We start from the raw sequence: 26,453 nt of genomic DNA, 5'->3' as shown, positions 1-26,453 counted from the left end.
CTGTAGAAAAAGTGTAAATACCACAATTACCATATATTAAACTGAAAATAAAGCAGAGGATTTATATTTAGTTATTGTGGCAGCTGGTTGTCTCCGTGTAGGTCTTTCCCTGTGTAGCTCTTTGGAAAGATAACTGCTTTCACTCTATAAGAAAATTCTAAATTTTTGTCCTCCCACTACAGATCTTTTCAACACATAAATAAATCAGAAAGTAGAAAAGGTAGTAATTAAATTATCATGGCAAACATTTTCTTTTTAAATCATATATCTACTAAGAACTAGTCCTAAGACTATTTGAAATATATAAAATTACTACATACTGGATGACAGAGGCATGCTAGGTATAAAAAATGATTACTATCTTAAATCACTACTCATTTAACTTTAAAGCAAACAAATTATTACCGTGTGTTAAATTTTTTCAACAAAAATATTAAAAACTTTAAGAAGTGGGAGAAAAGGAGATCAGAAATCTAAAATCTTACAGTCCACATGTACCAGCTGAACAAGAGGAAACTTGATCTCCTTCACAAGACTTGATACAATGATTTTAAAGTGCTAACAATAGAGGGCTTCCCTGGTGGCGCAGTGGTTAAGAATCCGCCTGCCAATGCAGGGGACGAAGGTTCGAGCCCTGATCCAGGAAGATCTCACATGCCGCGGAGCAACTAAGCCCGTGCACCACAACTACTGAGCCTGCGCTCTAGAGCCTCCAAGCCACCACTACTGAAGCCTGCGCACCTAGAGCCCATGCTCCGCAGCAAGAGAAGCCACCACAATGAGAAGCCCGCGCACAGCAATGAAGAGTAGCCCCCACTCACTGCAACTAGAGAAAGCCCGCACGCAGCAACGTAGACCTAACACAACCACAAATAAACAAACATATTAAAAAATAATAGTGCTAACAATAGAAACATGGTCATTCTGGTCTGATCATAAAAAGCCCTACTCTAAGAACAGGAAACCCAAGATTTTTTTTCTCTTCACTACAACTAAGCTTGTATTATGGACAAATCAAGATTACCAGACCTATTTTAAGGATGGGGAAAAAGCTCATAGTCTACCTTCTTAAGAAGAAGGCTGATGGAAAAAATGAGATCATTTGTTTAGAATTTTTAATTTCCGGGGGTGGAGGACCTCTAAATAAATTGTGTAATAATTATAAGCCTTCCACACCAAGAGTACTTCAGACTTCTGCTTCTTTTGGCCTCATCTACATCTATGTTTACAGTGAGCTATTATTAGCAATAAACAAAAATTAAGCTATTTTCAGATATACTGGTACAGTTTCCTAAACATGTCTGATGCAAAAGTTATTAAAAACAGATTAGATTCCCAGACCCCATTTCAGATCTATTTACAAGATTTTCAGGGAGAAATCTAGGAGTTTGAATATTTATAAGCACTCCAGGTAATTTCTACACTCAGGTAAAGTTTAGGAAATACTGCAGCAAGAGCAACTCATTCCAGGGCAGGAGAATAAATTAGAAATCCACTGACCGGGTCCATTAATCACTTCCTTAGTCTACTTCAGCATAAATGTATTAACATAATGCCAGTTAGCATTCCTGAGGGCCTGCTGTGTACTTCATCCTATATGAATCACATTATATGTTATTCTACATAACAGTATAATAACCTCTTGGGGTGGATACTAGTTTTATCCAAGTTTTGTAGATAGGGAAAACTGAGGCTTTACATAATTCACCTGAAGTCACACAGTATGCAAGCGGCTGCTGGTTGAAAATCAGGCTGTTTGCTGGCAGCAGGCGCCACCCACTATACTGTCCACTTCTAGCATCTAGTGAGAAAGAGTAAACAAATGGCAAGAGCTGAAATGGAAAGTTCAGAAAGTTTTCTGGGTCAGAATTTTTTCTTGACCAATGGCTTTCCTAATTTCAACTCTTTTTCCTTGGTTGAAACTAAAACTAAACAGTAAAAACTATTTTGCCTACAAGAACATCATCTAATTGCTTAGAAAAAGAGATAAGCTACTCTATCCCTAATGATTGCTTATGTGATTCTAAATGGAGTGGGACTGTAGACCTGGTCTGAGATGCTGCTATCAATTAGCCACTGCTGCTATTAATTAATTAGTTCAGTGACTGGGTTTTTATTTTATTGGGAGAGAGAGAAGGAAGACTTGGATTAACCACTACAACATTTATCTTAAACTCCAAACTCAAGAATGACCATATAATTGATACTAATACTCCCAAGTATCAAAACTATAAACTGGCAATTGAGAATAAATTCTATGAACATTTTGTTATGATATGGTAAGTATATTCAAATTCACAAGATGGGTTCCCACTATGATAATTACATCAAGACTACAGTGTATTATAAGTTTTATTTATTACTCACAGACCTGTATGTTAGGTATTTAAAAAAACCCAAAACTTTGAATGAGCCAATAAATGGCTTCATAAGAAAATAACATGGGGATCTCTTGAACAGTGATATCCATGTCCTATGATATACAAAAATCTACACATGATTTGTAATATAGAGAGAAAGCACACACATGTGCTTTCTCTACACATGTACCAAGAGACATGTACAGGAAATGTCAATGGCAGCATCATTTGGAATAGTACCCTAAATGTCCAAGAAGAGAATGGGTAAGTCTATTATGATACAGTCATACACTGGAATACTAAATAGCAGTGAAAAGTAAATGAACTATAGCAACACATCAACAAGAACAAACTTCACAACATGTTGAACTAAAAAAGCAAGTTGCAAATGATTATCTTCTATGTAATGCTAATTAGTATTAAAACATGCTTGTTTACAGATACAAAACAAATGCAGTAGAAGTATGGAGGAATACACAGGAATACCAGACATTAAATACCAAATTCAGGGGAGCTTTGGAGTAGAGAGGGGCTGTTTCCCTCCTCAAATATTTTTGCCATGTTTTATTTCTTAGAGCTTAGAGCTAAGCACCAAAGGCTGGTGGTATTTTTAAATAATCAAGCTAACAATTACCTGAACCTGAAAATGTGATGCTCCCCCCACCCAATGCTAGTGACTTTAATGATACTGTAAGACCCCAAGCCTTGCACTTTTAGGTTAACTCATATTAAACTGCTAAATTTGTTGTAGATGAGAAAGTCAAATATTAACAATTCCATATAGTTCAAACTAATATTAAAATTCTCTGTATGAAAAGCAAAAAAACAAAAAGTAATTGTTCATATTTTTCCTAAGAATTTACTATAAAGTGGTCTACATTTCATGGCAAGACTAAGGAAACAGGGTAGTAAAATTGAAGTAGAAAGGATCACTTAACTGTCAATGGATGAAAATTAAGATAAACTACTCCCCTTTGATATGAAGTATTACTACTTAATTCTTTTCAAAGTACTTATATACATTAATAAATACTTAAAAGATCCTCGTTGGGCAAATCAAGTATTTATACATATAAAAACTGAAGTCCAGAGGAGAATCACCTTGTCCAAGGTTAAATAGGCAGTTAGCAGTCACAACACAGTTAAAACTAAATCCAGGTCCTGTTCCAAAATTAGGCACAATAAATTAATCAGAAGCTCAACAAATAAGAGAAACTTTTTTATTCAGTTTCAATCAAAGATTATGAAATGAACAATTAATGACAATGATCTGTGGAATTCTGTCTCCCCTTTTACTTCCTAACAATTTCAATATAAAAAGTCCTAAATTATAACCCACTGTTATTTTTGTAATACAAAACTCATTTCCCATAAAAATATTTTAGGTAGTTATTAAGCCAACGCAATTTATAATTTAACTAGAAAACTACAGTCCTTCTATGACACTAAAGAAAATACACACTACGTAAGCAGTCTGTCTCTCAATCCCCTCTACCTCTTAAACTTTTCTAAAAGCACTAGTACTTTTAGAAAAAGGTTTAAATTAGAAAGAACGTTGGAAGAAAGAGTTTTGAGGAACAGAATGAAGGAGACTTGGAGGCACTGTGCAGCAAGGTTTTCAAAGGTAATAGCAATAGGTTTCTCAGAGAATAAAATATCACTCTTAAGAATCATCACAGAACCAAGATAAACAATGCAAGACAGGGAGATTTTCCTGAGATAACAGAGACAGCAACGGAAAGAAAGGAGTTGGAAAAGACAAAATGAGAACAACTGTAAAGGAATTAACAGGGACACTGCACACTGAGAGGCAGAAGAAACAGTGCAACACTGCACTGCAACAGCCCCACAGGGCAAATTGTAACAGCTCCCTCCCCAAACTACAAGGTCGATAAGTGAGTGAAACCACTAAGAAGTGGGGATGGGATTGTGGGTGGGGGTGGGAGGTAGTATCAGGTCATCTGGGTAATTTTTACATGTTAGGCATTTTTAACTCAAGAAGTACATATACTGAAATCTACTGATGCCTACAATTACTGTCTTAGATATTCTCATTTTTGCTTTCTTGTGATTAGGAAAGACGAATGACATGCTACCCAAATCTTTTCTGTTATAAAGGGCACCCTGGAAGCCACAATCATCTAATGCCAGATGTCTCTTAGTTGGCCTGCTCTCCTCAGCAAGGAAAATAGCTGCCAGGACACATGCATACTACACCATCAGAGAAAGGGGTGAGGTGGGGGAGGGAGACCAACCTGCCTCCGCATTCAGCTCCTCTAGAAGCCCGCTGGTCCTCCAGGTAGCTCCTGTGTCCTGGCCTCCTACAGAATTACTGTGCTCTTGAACTACTGCAGCCGCCAATAAATTGTCCACATTTACCACTTCTGGCTCAGAGCTGGTGTCAGACATATCATAATGAGCTACAACTGGAGGTCCATCTAGGGAGGAAAGAAAATGTATACTTGTATCTAACTTGTGGGGTGAAAAATACTTCTGCAACTAAGACCCCCTAAATGCCAGTTGTCTTATGATTCTACATGGTCAGAAAAGCTGCACTTTATACAATCTAATATTTTGTACATGATATGAAAGTGAAAGAGATAACCCCAGCTTACAAAGATGAGGGACACATTTGGGAAGGAGGAAAAAGGGTGTTATTATGAAGAACAAAGACAAGAATATTTTGAACAAAAGTTACACTGAATTCCTGTCATTCTCCTAAAGAGCAAAAGATTAAGAGAAAGGGGAAGACTCTACAGAGAAAGTGAAACTGATTTTTTAAAGAAAAACACTGATGCAAACTATTAAGCTCAATTTAAATTTTAAGAGAATGAATCTAGTTTCTTCCTCTTAGTAGCTAATACTAGAAGTCCCTAAAAGATTCAGAAGAAAATCAAATATATATTTTTCTACTTTAAGAGCTCTACTTGACTGACATCTATTTCCAGTAAAGCTCTTTTATAATATTAGGGATGTTATGCATCTTACAATATTCTACAAAAAGATAATGCTCATGAAATCCATCTTCGGGATTTCGCTTTGGATGTCTTATGAGGGATATTTCTATTTTATTTTCCCTGAGAAAAACAACCAGCTCACACTCCAAGGAAATGATACACAACCTTATGGGTTATTTGAGAGGAAGATGTTACAATTCTTAGAAAAAAGAGATCCCTTCTACCTCCAAATCACCCTAACTAGCTGAAAATGGCAGCTGAGCTCTGAAGTAATTACACTGCAGTGATTCATGCTAAAATAATTCAATATTCATGCTTGTAGAATAGATACATGCTTTAAAATGCTACCCTTTTCTAATATGAAAGCAAAAATAAAGTCTTCAGTCAACTATGAAACACATCCCTTACTACTACTGCCATTTTAAAATAAAATGCTTTTCCTCCCCCAACAGCTATTTATGAAGTGCAAGCAAATCACTTATTTCCATAAAGATTTTTTAATATCATCCAACAAATTAACATTAAACAGACCTATTTTATGAAACTCTTGACTATGAAGGAATACATATGCCAACGAATCATTAAAATAAAACACAATGAAGGATTACTGTTTTAATACAAACATCCATTGTGTAAACTGTCACTAAACAAAACATGGAACACACACTTGGGGTACTTATCCCTTAAGACTAAGTTCCCAAGCCATAGGTTTATGTAACAACATTTTTAAAATAAAAAATGACCAAACATAAAAGTAAATGAGTTGTTAAGTGCCACCGTATAAGGAACAGACATGTCACAATATGAAATTCTGACGATCATGACAATTTCAGTTGACTACTTAAGAATAATTGCCAATTCCCAAAAGGGTAAATCATGTTCATAAAATTCAAGAGTGTGGCCTCAGTATCAGTTAGTAATGGATTTTAGATCAAATAGCAAAACACTGGTTCATGTCTGAGGTTTTTCTTTTCTAAAAAGAAAAGAAAGCTGTAACATTTATGGAGTTCTCGTCAGAGTTCAAAATGATTATTATGGAATCAAGATACTGTGTGATGTCCAAATACTTGGTTGCAGAAGATATGAGGGTCAAGTACAATATTGACTATTTGACCAAATGTTCTATTTTTAAAAGGGCTTTATTAAGTGTTTTGTGTTTGAAAAAAAAATAGTGATTTATTTTAAAATTTATATCACAAATACCCTTCACAACCTCTTGCCCTCACATTCCCCCCACCACAACCAAATTGAGGCAACAGGTCAACAGTCAAGTCAAAATTGTACCACTCCTACATGTGAAATCATGCAAAAAGTATAAGTGTATATGTACATGCAGAGTAACATCACCTACCCATGGAAATAACTTGTCTGAAAGTCTTCATCAGTAGGACATACAAGCATAAACTTGTTATCTGGCTTCATTCTTGTATCTTCCATATTTCCAAACAGCACACCTTATAGCTTAGCTTAAATTTAGTATTCATCATAAACAAAGACAGTAATATTTTCACATTTTAATTATACTTAAAAATTAAAATAAATTATCACTGTCAATTTTTATATCTAGTATATTCAAACAATGACAAGTCAGTACCATATCAACTTTAATAAAGTAAAGGAAAGGTTGCCTTTCCAACTCTGCCTTCCAACAAGAAACCACAATTAAGGATCTTGTGTTCCAAGGTCATCTTATACTTATTAGCAAAACAAAATTAAATAAGATATGTTTAAAGCACTTAGCCCCAGGGCTTGGACTTTGAACCACTCAGTGTGAATATTAGCTAACTGATGGGGACAATCTGTGATATTCTTTTAAAACACGATTCTTGCTACACAGCAGAATTAAGAGACAGGTAAGATCCTTTTAAAATAAGTATCTCTTGAAGGAAAAAATAAAATCAAACCACTGAGGAGGAGCTAGAAAAAACTCAGAATATTAATGACAGAAGCAGCTATCTACGCTTCCAGTTTGACTCTACCAATTCACTACAGGATGGAATAAACATGAAGCTACTGTCCTTCTTCTCGCTGATTGTTAAAACAACTGCACCGCTACTAAGATTATTTTGACTTTCAAAAACATCAAAATAGTCACTTCAAGTAAAATTACACATGGAAACATTTCCAATTTAAAATGTAGTCAGTCACTAAGCAGTCCATGTTTACAACATAAAAGGTTATCCAAACCGTACATTCTCCCATTTGGTAACTGTCAATCTTACAACATCAATTTATAATGATGAACTTACTAGTTTTTCTATAGTTATTAACAGCATCTCTCTATAAAGGTAAATTTAACACAATTATTTAATAACTACTTGGTCTGTAGTTAATCCAAGTGCTGTTTCTTCTCCTGACTGAAATATCTTGAAATTTTTGCTGCTCATTACAAGGGAAGAAAAATAAAAGGTCAAGCAATCCACCGACTATGTTTTATTTAAGAACATCAACTTGTCTATATTATGCTAGATAGGTTTGTATCCTCTCTCTGACCTCCTAGTCTATAAACAGGTTCTAACTTTTCAAATACCAAAATACAGATGTATCTGTTCATCACACATTCCTGATACAGTGAAGTTTACCCCTGTGTGACTTTAAACCTTCTGTATTATTATCGACAAACGTTTAATTTTATGAATTAGTTTCCTTTTATTCAAATATGTTCTCTTCTAAATCTCATGGAAAAAATCTGAATCACAGAAACAGCAAAACAAAGCCTAACATCCTCTACTACGTTTATCTCTGACAAATCCCTCTTTTCAAAGTTAACGACAAAAAGCACAGAATTTTAGAACTACAGAATACATAATTTACCAGTCTCATTTTACAGATGAGAAATTTGAGTCCTCGGTAGGTGAAACCAGAATAGTTTACAGTCGGTATCAGTGGTGAGGGAATGGGAAATATACAGAATGAGACTGGGAGCAGCATAGGAAGTACACAGAGTTTTCGCAGCAAATACGTAGGTTAAAGCCCTGCCTACTTCTTAACTGTAGGACTCAGTTTGTTCATAGGGTCATGGTGAAGGTTAAAGACATAACACAGAACACAATAGTTCAAACACTGGTCCAATGCCCCACCTTTCCATTATAATGAGCACCTACCCTACTTCATTATTTGCTTGCTTATCTTTGTATGTAAACTCTGCTGTACACAGCCTGCAAGCAAAAAGCTTTGAGAAATCATCACTGACTGGGCTGGTGCCTTCTATTGGTCATAGATTAACCCACTTGTGTTAAGTAAATGCTTTGCTGGGATTAATGAGGTCATCACACATGTGGCTTTCGTATTTTTATTTTTGTTTGAAGTGAAATGTCAGCTTGGATGTATTCATATGCAAGTGTTTCAAAGCCAAATAGAGATCATTTGGGATTATTTCATATTTGGCATCATTCTTGCCTACAGAGAGAGCCCTTCCACTAACACAAGTTTTGTCAGTCTCCCAATATGAAATCTAATCAAATCTAGGAAACAGGAATTCCTCTTGTATCCCAGAGACATCTGGAAACACCACTCTCCCTTCTCTCTAACTATTGCTAAATCTTAGGCCCAAGAAAAGGTGGGGCAAATGGACAAATACAGTGTTTGCTCATTCAATTCCCATTTCAATGGCTACAGTAATATACAATAAAAACCAGAATAAATTCCTTCTCTCCTCTTTACTACAGCCAATCTCCCCAAACCCTTCACTAGGAGAGAAAAAAAATCGACCTTGCTGCAAAGGACCCCACAGAGGTTCTGTTGCCCCAGTCATTAAAGGGCCTAATAAACCCAGTGCCATTATCTACAACATCTAGGGAGAGTGGGAGGGGGTGGAAATCACACTCAGCCTCAATCCAGATAGTGAGATTCAAAAAAAGTTACATCTAAAAGAAGAGTTCTTAGAAATTACCTAGCCAAGGAGTCTAAGAAGGAGGAGCATGTGTGTGGTGACCAAGTAAGGAAAACAGGTGTAGGGGAAATAAGGTGTGGGCCTGAGGGACTGAGAAAAAGGGAAAACCTCAAGAGTTGCAGAAGGGAATTTGCATTTTGGTAGAACCTACCCAATAAGAAAACAGCTTTTTCATTACACATCTAAATATTTACCAAGATGAAAATTGATTATTTTGCAAATGAGAAAAAATACTTTAGAATACATATGCTGTATTTTATTACTATCAATCAATATATATATTAATATATATACACACATGGAGAGAGAACAATTTGAATAAAAAGAAAACAGTCATTTTCAAAGCGTCTCTTGGAAAAGATAACTACATCAACCAGAAGAGACAAAAAATCTATATAGAAAAGGGCCATCTCTAGAAAAACAACTTTAAATACCAAAAACTGTGTATCTTTTCTTTATAATAGTAGCATAAAGCTATTTTAGCAAAAAGAAAAATAAGAAGATAGTGCTAAATGAAAATGAAATGCAGCAATATGCACTGAAATTTTGTGTTTAAGAGTTAAAAAACCATTTTTAAAATAAAACTGAGTCAATAACTATTTTGTACTTTTCGCATTATACTCATCTCAATTATTAAAAATTTAGATGTTATAGTTTCCAAGGGAGGAATAAAGTTGTAAGGATTACATCTGTTCTTACATCATACTGACAAAAAACAGGTCATTTTGCCCACCCAGAAAAGTTACCTATGATACTGATGAAGAGTTATCTTTGAAAGTATCAAAGAGGAGGTAAAAGGAAATATTCAAGATTAAATACAGAAAACAGGGCACTTGAAGAGGTCACCATCTTTCAATTTATCTTTGTATTTCAGGGACAAATCCACAACCTACTGCTTTGAGGATTCAGATCTATAGAGAACAAAACTAAAATATCTGTACTACATACACGAAGGAAGAAGATGAAAATTAGATATGACTTTAGCTACATCCTCATGTCTATGTACCCTGCAAAAGACACATCCATCCCGGCTTTTTGATTATTCCTCAATGTAGTCTAAATTTTGATATTTTCTAAATATTCCTCAACTTTTAATAGGATAACTTAGAAGGACATATAAAAGAGAAGAATCTCCACCTTTTATGTTAACACTGGTATTTTGTTATTTTCTTTTTTGATATACCAACTACAAAAAAACCTGAAAATTATCCGAAAGACATCATGTAAAATCTATTATTAGTGATACCTACAAACTAATGCCATTCATTTCATTAAGGAAAAGCAGGTTTCCTGACTCAGGAACACCTAATGTGAATTAACTGGCAGGGAATCACTATAACTAATATAATATGATCCTAAATAGAGTAACAAGAAACATTTCTTTTTTAAAATTTTTATTTATCTAGGTTAGTTGATACACTTCAAATGCAGAGTTAGGTAAAAGATATAAAGAAAATGCAATAAAAATTAAAATCACAGTAATTTGATAACATTCTTCCCAAATCTTAAAGTTATAATATGAATACCTTCATTACCAAAGAATACATTTCCTCGTGGATTATTATTCCTTCATTTCTTAGGATGTCTTCTACTTTAAGTTGTAGTAATCTAAGATACTATGAAAAGATCTACTCATTACTAGTAAACTAACAGTTTGGTTTCAATCCCCACTAACTTTCCTAAACTTCAGAGAAATTAAAAACAGAAATCAAGAAAAAAATGAAAAGTATAGAACTTGGAAGTTATTCACATTGATTACAATTAATGTACTCATACAACTGTTCTAGACAAATTAAAAAGACACGCTTCTTATCTGTACAATGATTAAGGGCATATACACCATTTTTAGAGAAGATTTTGAGAATTATTCTTTGAGAACAATTTTTATTGGAACAAATTTAATAATAAATTAATAAATTTTCAGTTTAATAAATTTGCTGAAATTGTTTTGATACTGTATTTTCTGACATGTGGAACTCCACAAAATCTTTTTCATTGTGCCCTCACTGTACCATTTAAATAATACAAACAGAAGAGAGGAAATCAATACAAGTTAAACAAAATATAACAGGTAATTATTTTTAAAACTCACCTTCTGTGAAATAACTTGCCTATAATATGTTACTCTAAACAAATGATGATACATAGCATGAAGTCTATTCACCATCTTTCCTATAATTTTCATATAACTGTACCATCAGGCAAACTTAGCTGTATATTAAAAATGAAAATTATCAGTCATATCAATCTGGGTGCTTTGTTTTGCTCAACAAAAGGAATCACTATAGCATTTCTTTCATTAACAGCAGATTTAATACATTTAAAATGACTTCATTTCTAATATTCTGACTTGCATACAAATTTTAAGTAATAAATCTAATTAAATTGAGCTATACCTTGACCCAGAGACCAGAGTCTCTGCTGTTAAATATACCTAACACTAAGGAATGACAAAAGCAATGATGCAAAATAAACTAGTTCATGTATATTCTTTTACTCAGTCGGCTAATGAAAACAAACAAGTGGTCCAAACCTTTACTTGATAATCTAAGAAATAAAATTTTCCCTTTAACTAATCACCTTAACTAGTATGTAGGCAACTTTTTTTAACACACATTTAGGAAGCAATAAATGGATATATTAATGACCTGAATCCATTAAAATCCCTGTAGACGATTGCATAGTTATGTCTCCAGCAACCTGCCAACTATAACATTAATAAAAATACAGAATTAATAATTTCAAAATTCTGAAGGTGGGTACACATACACGAGCACGTGCACAAACATACCCCCTTGAGACTAGGCTTATTCCTTTGACTTGGGAACAAAAAAGAGGCTTTTCTCTTGGAGCCCCAAAATGGAAGAACCTTTATTCTAAATTAAAAAAAAAACCAAAACACTTCATGCAAAATATTAAGTTTTAAGATTTTAATTTTACTGAACTATGTTCTAAATTAAAATTTTATTTGAGCTCTTATTACACTCAAGTTTTAATAAGCACACAAAGTACACATCAATATAATTAAAAGTTATCATCTAATGAGTGGCTCGAATAACCTGATAATTCTAACCTGCTGATTAAATTCTCTTAAAATGATTAGGAATCTAATGTCCTCGAACACTGAACTAGTATAAACTAGGCAGAAAACAGTCTATAGACAGATTATTAGAAAACACATTTATCTTCACTGCCCCCTCTTTTAAATACCAGCAACTAAATTCCATTATGTACCCATTAGAGATGACATAATCCAGATACGGGATTATATTCTTAAATAAAAAGCATTTGGACCATGTCTAGATTAATGCTATAACTTGAAAGAAGTTTCTGTCCAGCATTAGCCCTTTATACACTACAAAAAGTCCAAACAGGATATATTTCTTAACCTTCTTAAAATTCTAGGAAAATTAAGGGAATTAAAGGGAAGTTAAGGGAAGACCACTAGGCACTTCTAAAACAGTACCTACATAAACATGCCACCACATAATCCAAAAATAATTCCCACTTCTTTGTATTAGTACGTATAAGTACTATAATCTTAGGAATACAGACTTTGCCTCAGTGAAAGAGAATTCAACAATCCACAACAGCAGTCAAGTTTTTAAAAAACTATTAAAACTACTTCAAATACTTAATACTTCTTTGTCCATAATACAAAAACAAATTTTTCTGAAAGAAGAATTTTTAAATTGTGCAATCTGCAAAAGGTATAATCACTTTAAAGCACAACTCATATTAAAAAAAAAAAAACTACTGTTTTTCAAAACAATACTCTTTTAAGACGGCAACACATTTTCAAGGCACTGTGAGAAACTGAAAATCAGGGGGAAATCTGTATATATGTTTCTGCTATAAAATTATTCTTAAGGTTAAACTCTCCAAACCACAAAATGTCAATTTTTACTTCAGAATAAATTTTAATATTTTGGCATATATTCTATGAATTAAATCAATATATTCTGGTGTTCCTTTTCTTTCTATCAAAACCTCTCTTTCCACATCTGTATCCAAAATTATATAGAAAAGGCTTTCCAAAATTATTGTTCAACACCTTCTCAAATATTCAAAATATTATTTTTACCTTGAATATCAATTATTAAAACCTATGTGTGATAATTCCATTCAATTGACATTTTTCTCGAAAAGGCAAAAAAAATCTGTAGATCTCCTACTCTGTTATCTAATAACAACAAGAATTAGAATATATCCCAGTCAATACTAGGAATATGTCTATATGTTATTCTTAAAGGATCCATTATTTTCTATTTTAAAATTAAAAGGCATTCCACTATATGCTTAATATATGGAATATTATTAAATCATGAAACAAAAAGAAACCTGTTAAATGCCTGAAGCAGTTTATACATGCATAGAAAAGCAGTCATGTTAACATGCTGAAATTAAATTAACATTTTCTTATATCTAAGAATCCATGTCTAGTAAAATCTGTGATGCCAGGGAGAAGTTGAAGACAGAACAAAGGTCCCTGAAAACATCTCAACTACAAGTAAAGAGTACAGATTAGTTAAAAACCTGTCAGTCACCCAAAACCAATCTGCTCTTCCTGTTGACATAAAACTTAATTTAAAAAAAAATTGGCTGAAGTAGTTTACAAGTGTTGCACTATCATTTCAGAGAAACTCCCAATTCTCATATATCAAGTTCTAAAAAGAAAAAAACCACAATAGTCATTTTTCACTTCAAAACTAGAAAAGCAAAATAAATTGACTCAGTCTATTACAGTTAATTTACAAGGTATAAATGTCTGAATATAGAACTAAATAGAAAAAGTGGTGACAATTTTTCTGAGTAGTTACTGGTAAATTACTAAAATAAAACAGAGGTCTTTATTGTTTATACAGTCAACCTTGAACAACACAAGGGTTGTGGCTCCCAACCGCTGCACAGTTGAAGAAAATCCACATAAAATGTTACAGTCTGTGGTTCTGCATCCACGAATTCAATCAAGCTCAGATCGTATAGAACTACAGTACATATTTAGTGGAAAAAATCTGCATATAAGTGGACCTATGCAGTTCAAACTCCTGTTGTTCTTGTGTCAACTATACATGAAACTCCAAATATGCCACCTATCTTTCCTCTTGCAAAACACAGAATTAGATCTTTTCCAAAGTTGCAACTACATTAAATATTAAAATAATTAACCTTATTCATATTGAGAAGTTATTAAGTTATAAATTTGAAGGGAAAGACTACTACATTTTTATTGTAAGTAAACCCAGTAGAAAGTACAATTTAAAAAAAACAGGTAGGGCTTCCCTGGTGGCGCAGTGGTTGCGAGTCCACCTGCCGATGCAGGGGACACGGGTTCGTGCCCCGGTCCGGGAAGATCCCACATGCCACGGAGCGGCTGGGCCCGGGAGCCATGGCCGCTGAGCCTGCGCGTCCGGAGCCTGTGCTCCGCAACGGGAGAGGCCACAACAATGAGAGGCCACCGTACCGCAAAAAAAAGAAAACCAGGTAATGTTAGCAAAGTTATATATTCCTACTGAAAATTTTCTTCCTAATTTAGCTTTTTCTCACAATATTCCTACTAACCCAGAAAAGATAAAATACCAGTATCTCCCAGTCCTAGGCCACACATTAAAAATCTATCATGTTGCAAAACCTTTCAATGCTGTGCTATTTTCTCCCCTTTGACACACTCCATGGGCTCTTTAACATGCCATTTCTTTTCAGTCTAGGGATTGAAAACAAAATTAAATTGGTAGTACATTAGCCAATACACTTAGTCACTAGTAATTTAAAAACCCATTCAATACACACCCTTAATAGAGTGACCATTTCATCTGTATCCTCTAGAGGTACCCTTTACATCAGAGTACCAAACAATTCCACTGGATGATGTCTGCCAGGTTACTGGCTCAGGCACTGAGCTTTAAGTTAAAGCTCAAAATAAAAATTTATCTATGTAACAATGAAAACTACTATTTTTCTCATGTATGAAATCAAACTCCTTTCTAATCAGCTTTCCCCCTACAGTATCTTGCATAGTAGGTACAGAGCATTAATTTGCTCGAAAATAATTCATTCTTCCTGCATACAAAGGCTATTTAATATAATTCAACAAATTAGTTCATTAAATGACATACGAAAGAATGACAGAAAAATGTTCATGCAATATAATCACTCATGACCTCCAGAGAGGGATTAATTACATCATTCCTCCTATTGGAATCAGAAGGGAGTCAACAGTGTTTGTAGAGAATAATGCTAAGAGACTCCCAGGGAATTAACTACTTACCTACCTTGGATTCACTAAGATTCCCTATTTTATATTTTATTTATATTTTTGCATGAAAAAAGCATAAAGATGAGGATCACTCCTACCATCGTATAAACCACATGTAACAAAACTCAAGCTAGAATTTATCAAACTCTGTTCTGAATATCTGATTTTTTAAAAAGAAACTGTTTACTATTATCATTTTTAAAACATCATCAAAAGAAACTTCCAATGGGCAAAAGCATATTCCTTCTTACACAATTCAAAAAGCAGATAGTTAACACAATTTTGTGATAGATTCAAAGGTTGTTCTGTAATATTCCCATTTTCAGCAAAGTTAATTGGAAAACTGTAATGTCTTTGAGAACTCTAATGTACTGTCAACACTGAGACAAGTCACAAAGGGCTGCTGTGGCAGTTCTTGGGAATCAGGCATCTGCATGTAAGCACCTGATTGGGCGACAGGGGAAATTCTTTGGCCAACTAGTTGCATTTTAAGTTCCCTGGGTTCCAGTAGCTGCTTGTTCTCTTCGCCAGTGTCAGGTAGAGTTAGCTTTTCCATCCACACCAGGAACTTCTCCTCTTTCTGCCTCTGCATCTTGGAAAAACAGCTCATGGCCTCTTCTAGGACACTGCCTATGCAGCACCTATCACACACAGCACCCCTGTCAAGTAATCCTGAAATTTCCCTGGGCGCTCCTTTGGATCCCCCAGCACAACTGAAGTCAGCTTTAAAGACACTGAGGCCATCTGATAAAACATGGTTAAATCAGAAAACTGTATTTTTATTAAGACATGCTTATTCAGGAAAATGGCATAAGCATTACTAAGAACAGCCATATAGTTATAGCACTCATAAGGGGCACTTAAATTAATTAACCAAACAAAAGTAGGTAATTCTGAGACACATAACATGATACTACCATTTTTCATAGCTTCACTGAATCTGCAGGGGATTGTGTATTCTGTTACTATACAACTAACTATTAATCTGTAACAGTGGTTTTCAACCTTTGCTGAACATAAAGACCTGGAATGGTTTAACAAATACCAAAACCTAGGTGGCTCCCAGACATTAGAGGTTTGTTTTGTTTTAAGCTCCCCAGGTGATTCTAATGTACAGCCTTCATTGAAAACCACTGCACCTCTGAATATTTTCACACTATGACTTTAAAATTCTAAAAGTTGTTTTGACAGCTGACCCATAATAAACCAGTATACAATAATTGTCAGCTAATTGATTTTTATCAAATGCTCTTGTTTTAAGTTAAAAAAATTTTTTTCCTTATGGAAAAACCACATAGAGGGGACTTCCCTGGTGGTCCAGTGGTTAAGAATCTGCCTTCCAATGCAGGGACATGGGTTCGATCCCTGGTGGGGGAACTGAGATCCCACATGCCACGGGCGACTAAGCCTACGCACTCTAGAGCCCACGCGCCACAAGTAGAGAGCCCACATGCTGCAACTACTGAGGTTGCGCACTCTAGAGCCTGAGTGCCAAAAGGAAAAATCCCACATGCCACAACGAAGATCCCACGTGCCACAACTAAGACCTGACTTAGCCAAATTAAAAAAAAAAAAAAAAAACCCACAGAGGATATGCATAATCCATGTATACCTCTGGGTCAGTTTTTTATAAACCCTGGTCTGTGCAAGGTGCTAAAAGGTATGTCTCAAAAAAAAAAAAAGTTTTGTGGTTAAGTTTGGGATATGCTACAAATCATATCCTCCCCACTTTGGAGAGCACATTAACGGCTCTGAGTTGTCCTGCAGTAAAGAAATCTGCTTCCACATGATCCAGCACTTTCCAAATGTGTGAATAGTGTACAGCTATTAATAGCAAGTAGAACAGTGGTTTCATAGGATATGCTCCTCTACATACAGTGTTTTATCCTTGAACTAGGCCAGATCAGCTTTGGTTTGGGTCCCATATACTTTGGGTTTCTAATAAAACTAATTATACTGAACTCTTCATTTCTTCAACGAGCTATTAAAAATGTTACCTCCTCAGACCACTCTTGACTACAATATCTAAAACAGCTTTTCTACTCCATCCTTAGTCCATCTTTATCTCATCTCTTATATCCTGCTTTATTATCATAGTGTATATCCCTACCTGATAGCATATGATGAATTCATTTATTATCTGTCTCCTCAGAAAAGATTAAGTTTCATGAGGGCAGGGACTTTTCATTCACTATTGCATTCCCAATGCCGCGTAGTAGGTGCCCAAATATTTGCTGAATGAATGATTGATGGAATCAATCAATCTTGGCCTTATACCATCTACCTATACCAAGAAGTCTTATAAAGAACTACCCTATGAAATGCTCTGTTGTATTTATCTCAGGGTATTTCTGAAAATATGGTTTACTTCATCTCATAGTGACGTTTTATGAATAGACAAAAGAAAAATTTCCCAGGTCTCAGTATCAAGAAAAGAAGTGTTTCTCCTAGAAAATGAGAACTGCTTATGTCATGCCACCTCTTTTCAATGCCCAAAAGGCTATGGGACAAATTTTTAGCCCAATTCTACCTAGCAAACAAAAACCTCATGAAGTTTATTGCTATCAACTTTCCCTCTAACTTCATTTCATTCCTCCTCCCCTGATTACTCCATCCCATCCCCTTTCTTCACGTTAAAAAAAAAAACAAAAACAAGGGCTTCCTTAGTGGCACAGTGGTTAAGAATCCATCTGCCAATGCAGGGGACATGGGTTCAAGCCCTGGGCCGGGAAGATCCCACATGCCACGGAGCAACTAAGCCCACGCGCCACAACTATTGAGCCCGCACTCTAGAGCCCATGAGCCACAACTACTGAAGCCCGCGTGCCTAGAGCCTGTGCTCCGTGACAAGAGAAGCCATCGCAGTGAGAAGCTCGCGCACCGCAACAAAGAGTAGCCTCCCCGCTCGCCGCAACTAGAGAGCCTGCCCGCAGCAACGAAGACCCAACGCAGCCAAAAATAAATTAATAAAATAAATTTATTTTTTAAAAAACACCTTATTTATAAGTAAACTTCCTCAAGAAGGGCATACCTTTCCCCAAAGTGTAACATATTTAGCTTACGGAAAGTCTAAATGGAATTTAAAGAACACTAAACTTTCTTTAAACAGTTTATCCCCCCATTATAAGTGCCGGGTAAACTGAAGTGTACAGGACAGGAAATGATATGGACACTTTGATGTTTCAGATTCTGGCACTGCTTATTTTTCAACAAACACTGGAAAATGAGTATTTAAAAGCTGAATTCAAAAAACTCGTGTGAGAATACTTATGGTAAGGACAGTGAGATAAGTTGCAGCCTCATAAAGATGACTACCAGCAATAAATACTGAAAACAAGACATTTTGAAGTCTTAAAAAGAGGACCCAATTATACGTGTCAAAACCCACAGAATGCACAACACCAAGTGTGAACCCTAATGTAAACTGTGGACTCTGAGTGATAATATGTCAATCTAGGTTCATCGATTATAAGAAATGTACCATTCTGTGGGGGTGTTGATAGTGCAAGAGGCTGTACACATGTGAGGACAGGAATAAGTGGGAAATCTCTGTACCTTCTGCTTAATTTTGCTGTGAACCTACAACTGCTCTAAAAACTACATTAAAAAAAAAACAAACAACAACCAGGGACCATATTCTCACCTTAAACACACAGATGTCCTTTTATTAACACTAAAATACATCCTACTTTGAGAAAGACATCAAAAGCAAAGCTTATGTTTTTGCATACACAAAGTTTTTAAAGGCACTCACTTTAGGAAATAAGCTAGGAAAAGCAGGCTGAAAATAATACCTTGGTGCTTTAACATTAGAGATTGCCAAAGGATACCCACCAGTAAGATTTCAAAGCTTCTAAATTTAAGGTAACATTATCTAGACACTGTAGCACAGAGAAAACCATATTTAAACAATGCATGCTTTTAAAATAATCACTTAAATGGAGTAAAATTTAAAGGTGCTTATGTTTATTAATTACTAATAACATATTTAAAAACTAGATAACACTGTTCAGAACTTAACTGAAGCAGACTACCAGTTTTACAATGATTTTTAGCTATGGGAGACTTAACATATCACTTTGCTTAACTGAGTAGTTCTCAGCCTGGCTGCCCACTGTCATCACCTGGGAGCTTAAAAATGCTGGTGCCTTTATGCTAAGTGAAATAAGTCCGAGAAAGACAAATACTGTATGATCTCACTTGCATGTGGAATCTTAAAAAAACCAAATTCATAAAAACACAGAGTAGTCTGGTGGAGAGTACAGGGTGCAGCAAGGATGAGTGAAGGTGATCAAATAGGACAAACTTCCAGTTATAAGATGAGTAAGTTCTGGGGATGTAATACAGCATGGTGGCTATAGTTAACAATACTGTATTGTATATGTGAGAGTTGCTAAGAGAGCAGATCTTAAAACTTCCCAACACATAACTTATAACTATGTGAAGTGAGAGGCGTGTTAACTGACCCTACTGTGCTAATCATTTCACAATATATACATTTATCAAATCAACACGGTGTATACCTTACTTAAACTTACACAATGTTATATGTCAACTGTATCTCAAAAAAGCTGGGAGAAAAATGCTGATGCCTGGGTCAGATCCAGAGATTCTGATTTAATTGGTCTGCAGTGGGGTCTGGGCATCATAAGTTTTAAATGCTCCCAACCCTCAACAAGTGATCCTAACATATAGCCAGACTGAAAACTGCACAGATATTACCTGCTTTGTTTGCATTTACTAATCAGTTTTCAGGCAGTCTTCAACTGATTACTCAGTCTCGGGTGTCTTGTTATCAACGTATTTAGTGAGTCTCCTAAATAGCTACCAAAATACAATCAGATTACAGAGGCTTAAATCGGGGACATGGGGCTTTTAGTCACTTCATATTCAATACAGGAAAAAAGGTCATGGAATTCCTAACATGGGTTAGGGGGTCTTCTACCATGAGTTGCTACTGTTTAAATTAATAATAATATTTTTCAAGTAATTCAATCCCCAGTAGGTTAAGAATCCTCACAAATCAATTAAAAAAAAAAAAAAAAGTGGGCTTCCCTGGTGGCGCAGTGGTTGGGAGTCCACCTGCTGATGCAGGGGACACGGGTTTGTGCCCCAGTCCGGGAGGATCACACATGCCACGGAGCAGCTGGGCCCGTGAGCCATGACCGCTGAGCCTGCGCTCCGCAACGGGAGAGGCCACAGCAGTGAGAGGCCCGCATACCGAAAAAAACAAACAAACAAACAAGTGTAGCAAGAGGAAAATGTGCAAAGAACATGAATAGACTGTTTACCAAAAGAATACAAATGGCCAATATGATTTTTCAACTTCATTAGTAATCAAAGAAATGCAAATTAAAGATACAAGTCATCCATCAAACCAGCAACATTTTTATAAACACTCAATAGAAAGAATATAATGCAACAAATACTCAAGCTCCTGGATGGAATAAACTTAATAAAATATTAAAAAGTAGTTTGGCAGTATGTGTCAAGAGTCTTCAAGTGTTCATACCCTTCCTCATAATAGCAAAAACTAAGAACAGCCCAAAGGGCCAGGAGTAGGGAAGTTATTTTATAGTTAGCTAAATTATTCAAAATCCATACATGGTTTTAGGGAGACTATTGTGTTTTGGTTAAAGGCTCAAAATGCAATGTTAGAGGGAAAGAAAGAAGTATACATAGTATGATAAATTTGTTACATATTATGGAAGGCAATATACTTAAATGTTAACAAAAGCAGGATTTTAATCTTATACATCACATTTTTCTATTTTCAAAATTTCCTACAAAGGATTTACTAAAGAAATATTTTTCATTTCCTAGTAAGAGTTCACTGTATAATTGTGTGTGGTGAGTAGTGAGTGCTGAGATCCTAGCTTCAGTAGGACTGAGCTGCGCCTGGCCACATGGATTGAGGATTCAGATGATCTTAAACAGGTGTCCTCAACAGCCTCCCTGACATTCTCCAACCAAGACCGATTAGATTTTCTAAAATGCAAAACAGCGAAGACAACTGACCCTTACCTACCAAGGTGGCTACTATTTTTGGAACCTCAGTCTGAGTGGGCACTTGCATGGTGGACTATTAAACCACACAAAAGCAGGTCATTATAGCCAAGACAAGATGAAGCTACCCTGAGGTTTATTCTATACTAAATATTTATGAAAAACAACGGTCACTGGAAAAACTCTTCCCTGTTGCCCACATACAATGATGCATGTAAGCTGGTCTGTTCAGAGAATTTTTGAATTGAAGTCTGATGTCACAGACTTATTCACATTCACTAAAATCAAAATTCCCTGCAGGGGATTCCCTGGCAGTCCAGTTGTTAAGGCTCTGAGTTTTCACTGCTGAGGGCCCAGGTTCAATCCCTGGTCGGGGAACCAAGATCCCACAAGCCGTGTGTCATGGCCAAAAAAAAAAAAAAAAATCCCTGCAAGAGCAGACTTTACAGCTCTAGTCTCAAAGTGATTTTACAGAAAAACTGACCCTCCCAACCCCCGAAGAAATAATGCTCTAATAATAAAGTACAAAGATTAATAATACAAAAATATCATTATAAATGAGACACTCAATAAAAGCCTTGAATACTCAAGACTACCACATAGTATTTTCACATTAATATGCACTACAAAATATTCTATTTTTGCTCATCTCTAAGTCCCCCAAATGAAAGAAGTGCCAGAATTACCCTGATATGATACCTCCAGATTCTTAAAAGAGCAATATAGTTTCAAAAACTTCAAGGAAAGAATGATCTAGTGTGGATACTAAGCTGCCTGTCAGTTAACTGTTAACTAAAGCAACAACAACAAAACCACTTCATAAACATCTACTGTCCAAATATCAAACTCAATTATTAAGCATCACCATGCACTATATAAGTCTGCAGCATTAATTATTTCCACTCTTTAAAAGAAAATGCATTAATTATTCAACTGTTTGGCATAAGTGAATATTTAGCATAACTCCTTCAATGTTTAAGCTGCTGCCAAACAAAAGTTTATAAATACAGCAATTCTGAAATACTAAATTAGTTGTACCTTGATGAAAGCATATAGCAAGAATCTCAGTTTTTACTTTTCCTCTTGGTTTCCATTCTGTATAAACAGCTGGATTCAAATTTCAAATTCCAAGAGATTCGCTGTTAGGTACATCCAGTTTAAGTTCACCTGAATGTCCATGGTGTTGCACTCATCTTCTAAGTCAGTTCACAATTTATCCTATCTTTACAAGCTATACAACTTTTCAACAACTGCCTTGCTATAAGGTAGAGTGTATCTCCCTTGCCCCAAAGTTATAATGTGATTCAAGAAACTGAGGTATACATAATTACGACATCAGAAATGAAAAATGTCAAAAATTTTCGGGGGTAACAATGTGGATAATTGAAATGAACTTCCTAATATTTAAACTTAGGATGTTCTATCTTTGCTGCTTTGCATAACTCCAGGAAAGACCATTCACAGCTGCTTACGTGTACAGCGCCTTCTGTAACTTTGTGGTGCACAGCCTAGGCAGTTATATACAGTGGCCCTACAGCTTACCTCCCATTTGATTCTCCATGACTGCCTTAGAAAACTCTTCATATTTTCAAAATCCACCAACTTATTAAGTGATGTGCACAACAGAAACTAAATTACAGATTCAGATAATTTACTTTGGTGTTTTGGTTAGTATACAATTCAGAATAGACAAGAAACAGAAGACTGATGTTTTAGAAGTTTTAGACAATGGTCAAGGTAGTCAATTAGCAAAGAGGTTTGGAAAATATGAACAAAGCACACCTAACCTATTTAAGCCAAATAGGGAGAATGCCCACGAAGATACTTCTCATGCCACCTGTACAAGGGGTCTATCTTCAAAGAGCACTTTGTTCACCCACCTTCTCCCTTTCCATAAAAAGATAAAGTATTGGGCAGTTACATAAAAATCTATTTAGTGAGTGGAATTAAGTAAGCACTATATCAAGAGATCCATCATGATCCTGATTAACAGCTTAGAACAGGACATAAGAATGCATAAACAATTGTATAGGTGTTAATATAGCTTTCTTTAAAATATTAAATGTAAATCTGAAATACACCTAGAACCTGCCTTAGAACAACCCCAAAGTTTGCTTCTCTCATGCAGTCATCTGATGAGCTTCAATTAAATCCCCTCCCCCAGTAATCTGAACATAAGGAACTACCAAAGGAATTCAATAGATATTAAAACAGTAAGCATTTCTAACGATTGCTTAAAACTCATATTTAATATACTATATGGATGATGCTTTTATTTTAAGTTGAACACCTATAAAATCATTCTTCTTACTGAGTTTCTGTAAGTTTGGTTAGCTATAGGTTTAATTAACCAATACGATTTATCTTGAAATATTCTTTGTATATCGGCAATATGCTGACATATAGAAACAGAAACATTTCAGAGAACTAGGAGGAAAAAACAGTCACCCATAAAACTCTGAAAACCAGAACTTCCCCCTTTAACGTAGCAATAAATAATGCTGTCATGATCCATTAAATGCCACATACTTTACAGAATGTTCCTAATCAAGAGTCTCTTCAATAATGAGAATTCACCCAAGAACCATTCAGACCTCATCTTTCTTCCACAATGAAATCTCAAGACTGCCTTCGTAGTACATACACAGTACCAGATGTAGTAATATGGAGAAAGCAGATATGTCAAACATGTAATAAATTACAGACTCTTATACCAATAAAAGCTGGAACAGCAGATTTTTCTGTACTTTTTAAACTTGGGGGCGTTAAGCGGGAAATTTTGCAAAAAAACATTCCTTTCAATGCAAGTGACAACTAGCTGAACATGCACTGAATGGGGGGGAACACATAAAACTACTGTTTTAGGAGGAATAGTTATTAGAAACCTTTCATGTTATTTCAGACACCATAAGCTCGAGTGCAGTGGCCATATAATAAAGCAAGGTGCCTATTCCTGAGGAAAACGTACTTAGTAATAATGCTGAACAGTGAGTATTAAATCTAAGTAGTGCTAGAAAGGCAATGATGGGAATTCAGGTAATGTGTTACAGAGAAAGAGACTTGTGAGAAATTCCATTACTTAAAAATAATCCTGTCCCTATCATTAAGTATTTTTTTTGGCTGATGTGCTAAAGTGCACTGGAAACCTCAGAACAGGTTTTTAAATTGGCCATGTCTTGTTAATACACTGCAGTCTTCAAATTTACACAGAGCTGCAGGTCTCCTGGATTTTTTCAAGTGTCACTCATCTAACTGAGCCTGAGAGCTGAGAAATGCCATCAGGTGCTCTACAGTCAGTTTAAAAAACATCCTCTACCTGGTATCTCTGCAGTGATTGTCTTGCTGCTCCCTGAAACTTCTTCATCATCATCTGATGAGCTCGTGCTTGAGTCACAAGTCAGGTCACTATCACTGGTACTACTGTCCTGCAACAAGTTGTATTTCTTTCGTGCAGCAGCCTCCCGTTTCTGCCTCAGTAGCCTGATTCTCTCCTTGTGCTTTTGGCTCCGATGACCTTTAACCTTGGCGACTCGGCCATTCTGTTTATCACTGGATTGCCGGTTTTTCTTGGCAGCCATGGTGGATGTTTCACTTTCAGATCGGGACCGGCGAGACTTGCGCCCAACTGTGGCACCAGACACTCCGGAAGGGTCTCCTTCTACCGCTGTTTCTGCCTGGGAGGGTTCATTCTCCTCTGCAGAAGACAGCGTATCTGAATCGGCCAGGTGACCACTAGAGGAAGGGGAAAGCATGCAGTGGTTAGAGGAGTCACTCTCATAAACTCGACCAGTTGTCGGCTTGTCACTCTCCGTGGATGCTAACTGAGACTCAGAAGAGTCCCTTCTCAGTTCCATCAACAAGCAGGGCATTGAAGAAAGAACCGTAGAATCCACCACACCATCTTTCGGAACTTGAGATTCCAGTTCTACAGATCCATCTTCCTCCTTAGCTGTCTCTTGTTCAGATGTTTTTGGTGGGACTTCAGACTCAATGAGTTCTTCAACTTTTCCCACTGCCTCCTCCATCTTCATTTCAGACTTTCAAGTTAAATCATGGAGCAGAGTCTAGGAAACTATGTCAAAGATGCAACGGGAAAGCAACCTGTACAAAAACACACAAAAATCAATAAACAGAAATGGCAGATTATTTAATCAACACAACATTCCTACCTTTCTAAGTGGGCAGCAAAAGTTACCATCATATAGGCCTTTAAAATACACGTATCTAGGGCTTCCCTGGTGGCGCAGTGGTTGAGAGTCCGCCTGCCAATGCAGGGGACACGGGTTCGTGCCCCAGTCCGGGAAGATCCCACATGCCGCGGAGCGACTGGGCCCGTGAGCCATGGCTGCTGAGCCTGCGCGTCCAGAACCTGTGCTCCGCAACGGGAGAAGCCACAACAGTGAGAGGCCCGCGTATCACACACAAAAAAAATAATAAAAATAATAAAATAAAATACATGTATCTATTATTTGCTTGAACAACAGTCAAATTCAGAGGACTTAATACGACCAAAATACTGGCATACACAGCTACTAAAAATGGCACAATATTAATCTTCTATTACTGAACTTGCAAGACCAGCAAGCAACCAAACAAGGATTTTCAACTTTAAAACTTTATTTAAACTGTGCAAGAAAAGGATTGATATAGTTAGCATGTATGTTAACTTTAAATGAAAATGAATGCTCCAAAAAAACTGGTCTACAACAAGTGAACTGGAATGATTACTTTTACATTCAAATCCTCAAAGAAAGGAAGCAAGGGAGTGAGTTACAGTGGAGTGACATCAAATGTACACTTATGTTAAAGGGAAAAAAAACCCCACCAATTACGTGCATTTGGCAAGTGGGCAACAAAAGTGATTACATACATCAAAGCTGTCATTCTTCTCAATAGGAGTTGCTCTAGAGGGGCATTAAGATGAAAAACCTGAATCTGCTGTTTCCTCAGTTCTCCCTAGTTCCCACAAACCTCTCATCATG

The 26,453-nt window shown here is 35.9% G+C and overlaps 1 protein-coding gene across 2 annotated transcripts in view; it reads right to left on the bottom strand.

The window, feature by feature from the left end:
- ARK2N (arkadia (RNF111) N-terminal like PKA signaling regulator 2N) overlaps positions 1-25,502 on the bottom strand; it is a gene marked incomplete at its 5' end in the record, with an annotated part of 41,450 nt that extends 15,948 nt beyond the window's left edge. Inside the window, 2 exons of one of the 2 annotated variants that reach the window (XM_079717631.1) lie at positions 4,616-4,798; positions 24,788-25,502. In XM_079717631.1, coding sequence (XP_079573757.1) covers positions 4,616-4,798; positions 24,788-25,502 — 898 coding nt within the window. The remainder of the gene's footprint in view (positions 1-4,615; positions 4,799-24,787) is intronic. The other variant, XM_079717632.1, reaches the window with a different exon arrangement.
- Positions 25,503-26,453: the final 951 nt, after the last annotated feature.

This window comes from Hyperoodon ampullatus (assembly GCF_949752795.1).
Source record: "Hyperoodon ampullatus genome assembly, chromosome: 13".
Taxonomy (NCBI): domain Eukaryota; kingdom Metazoa; phylum Chordata; class Mammalia; order Artiodactyla; family Ziphiidae; genus Hyperoodon; species Hyperoodon ampullatus.
The sequence above is the reverse complement of the archived record's forward strand: the minus strand, read 5'-3'. Positions and strand labels throughout refer to the sequence as shown.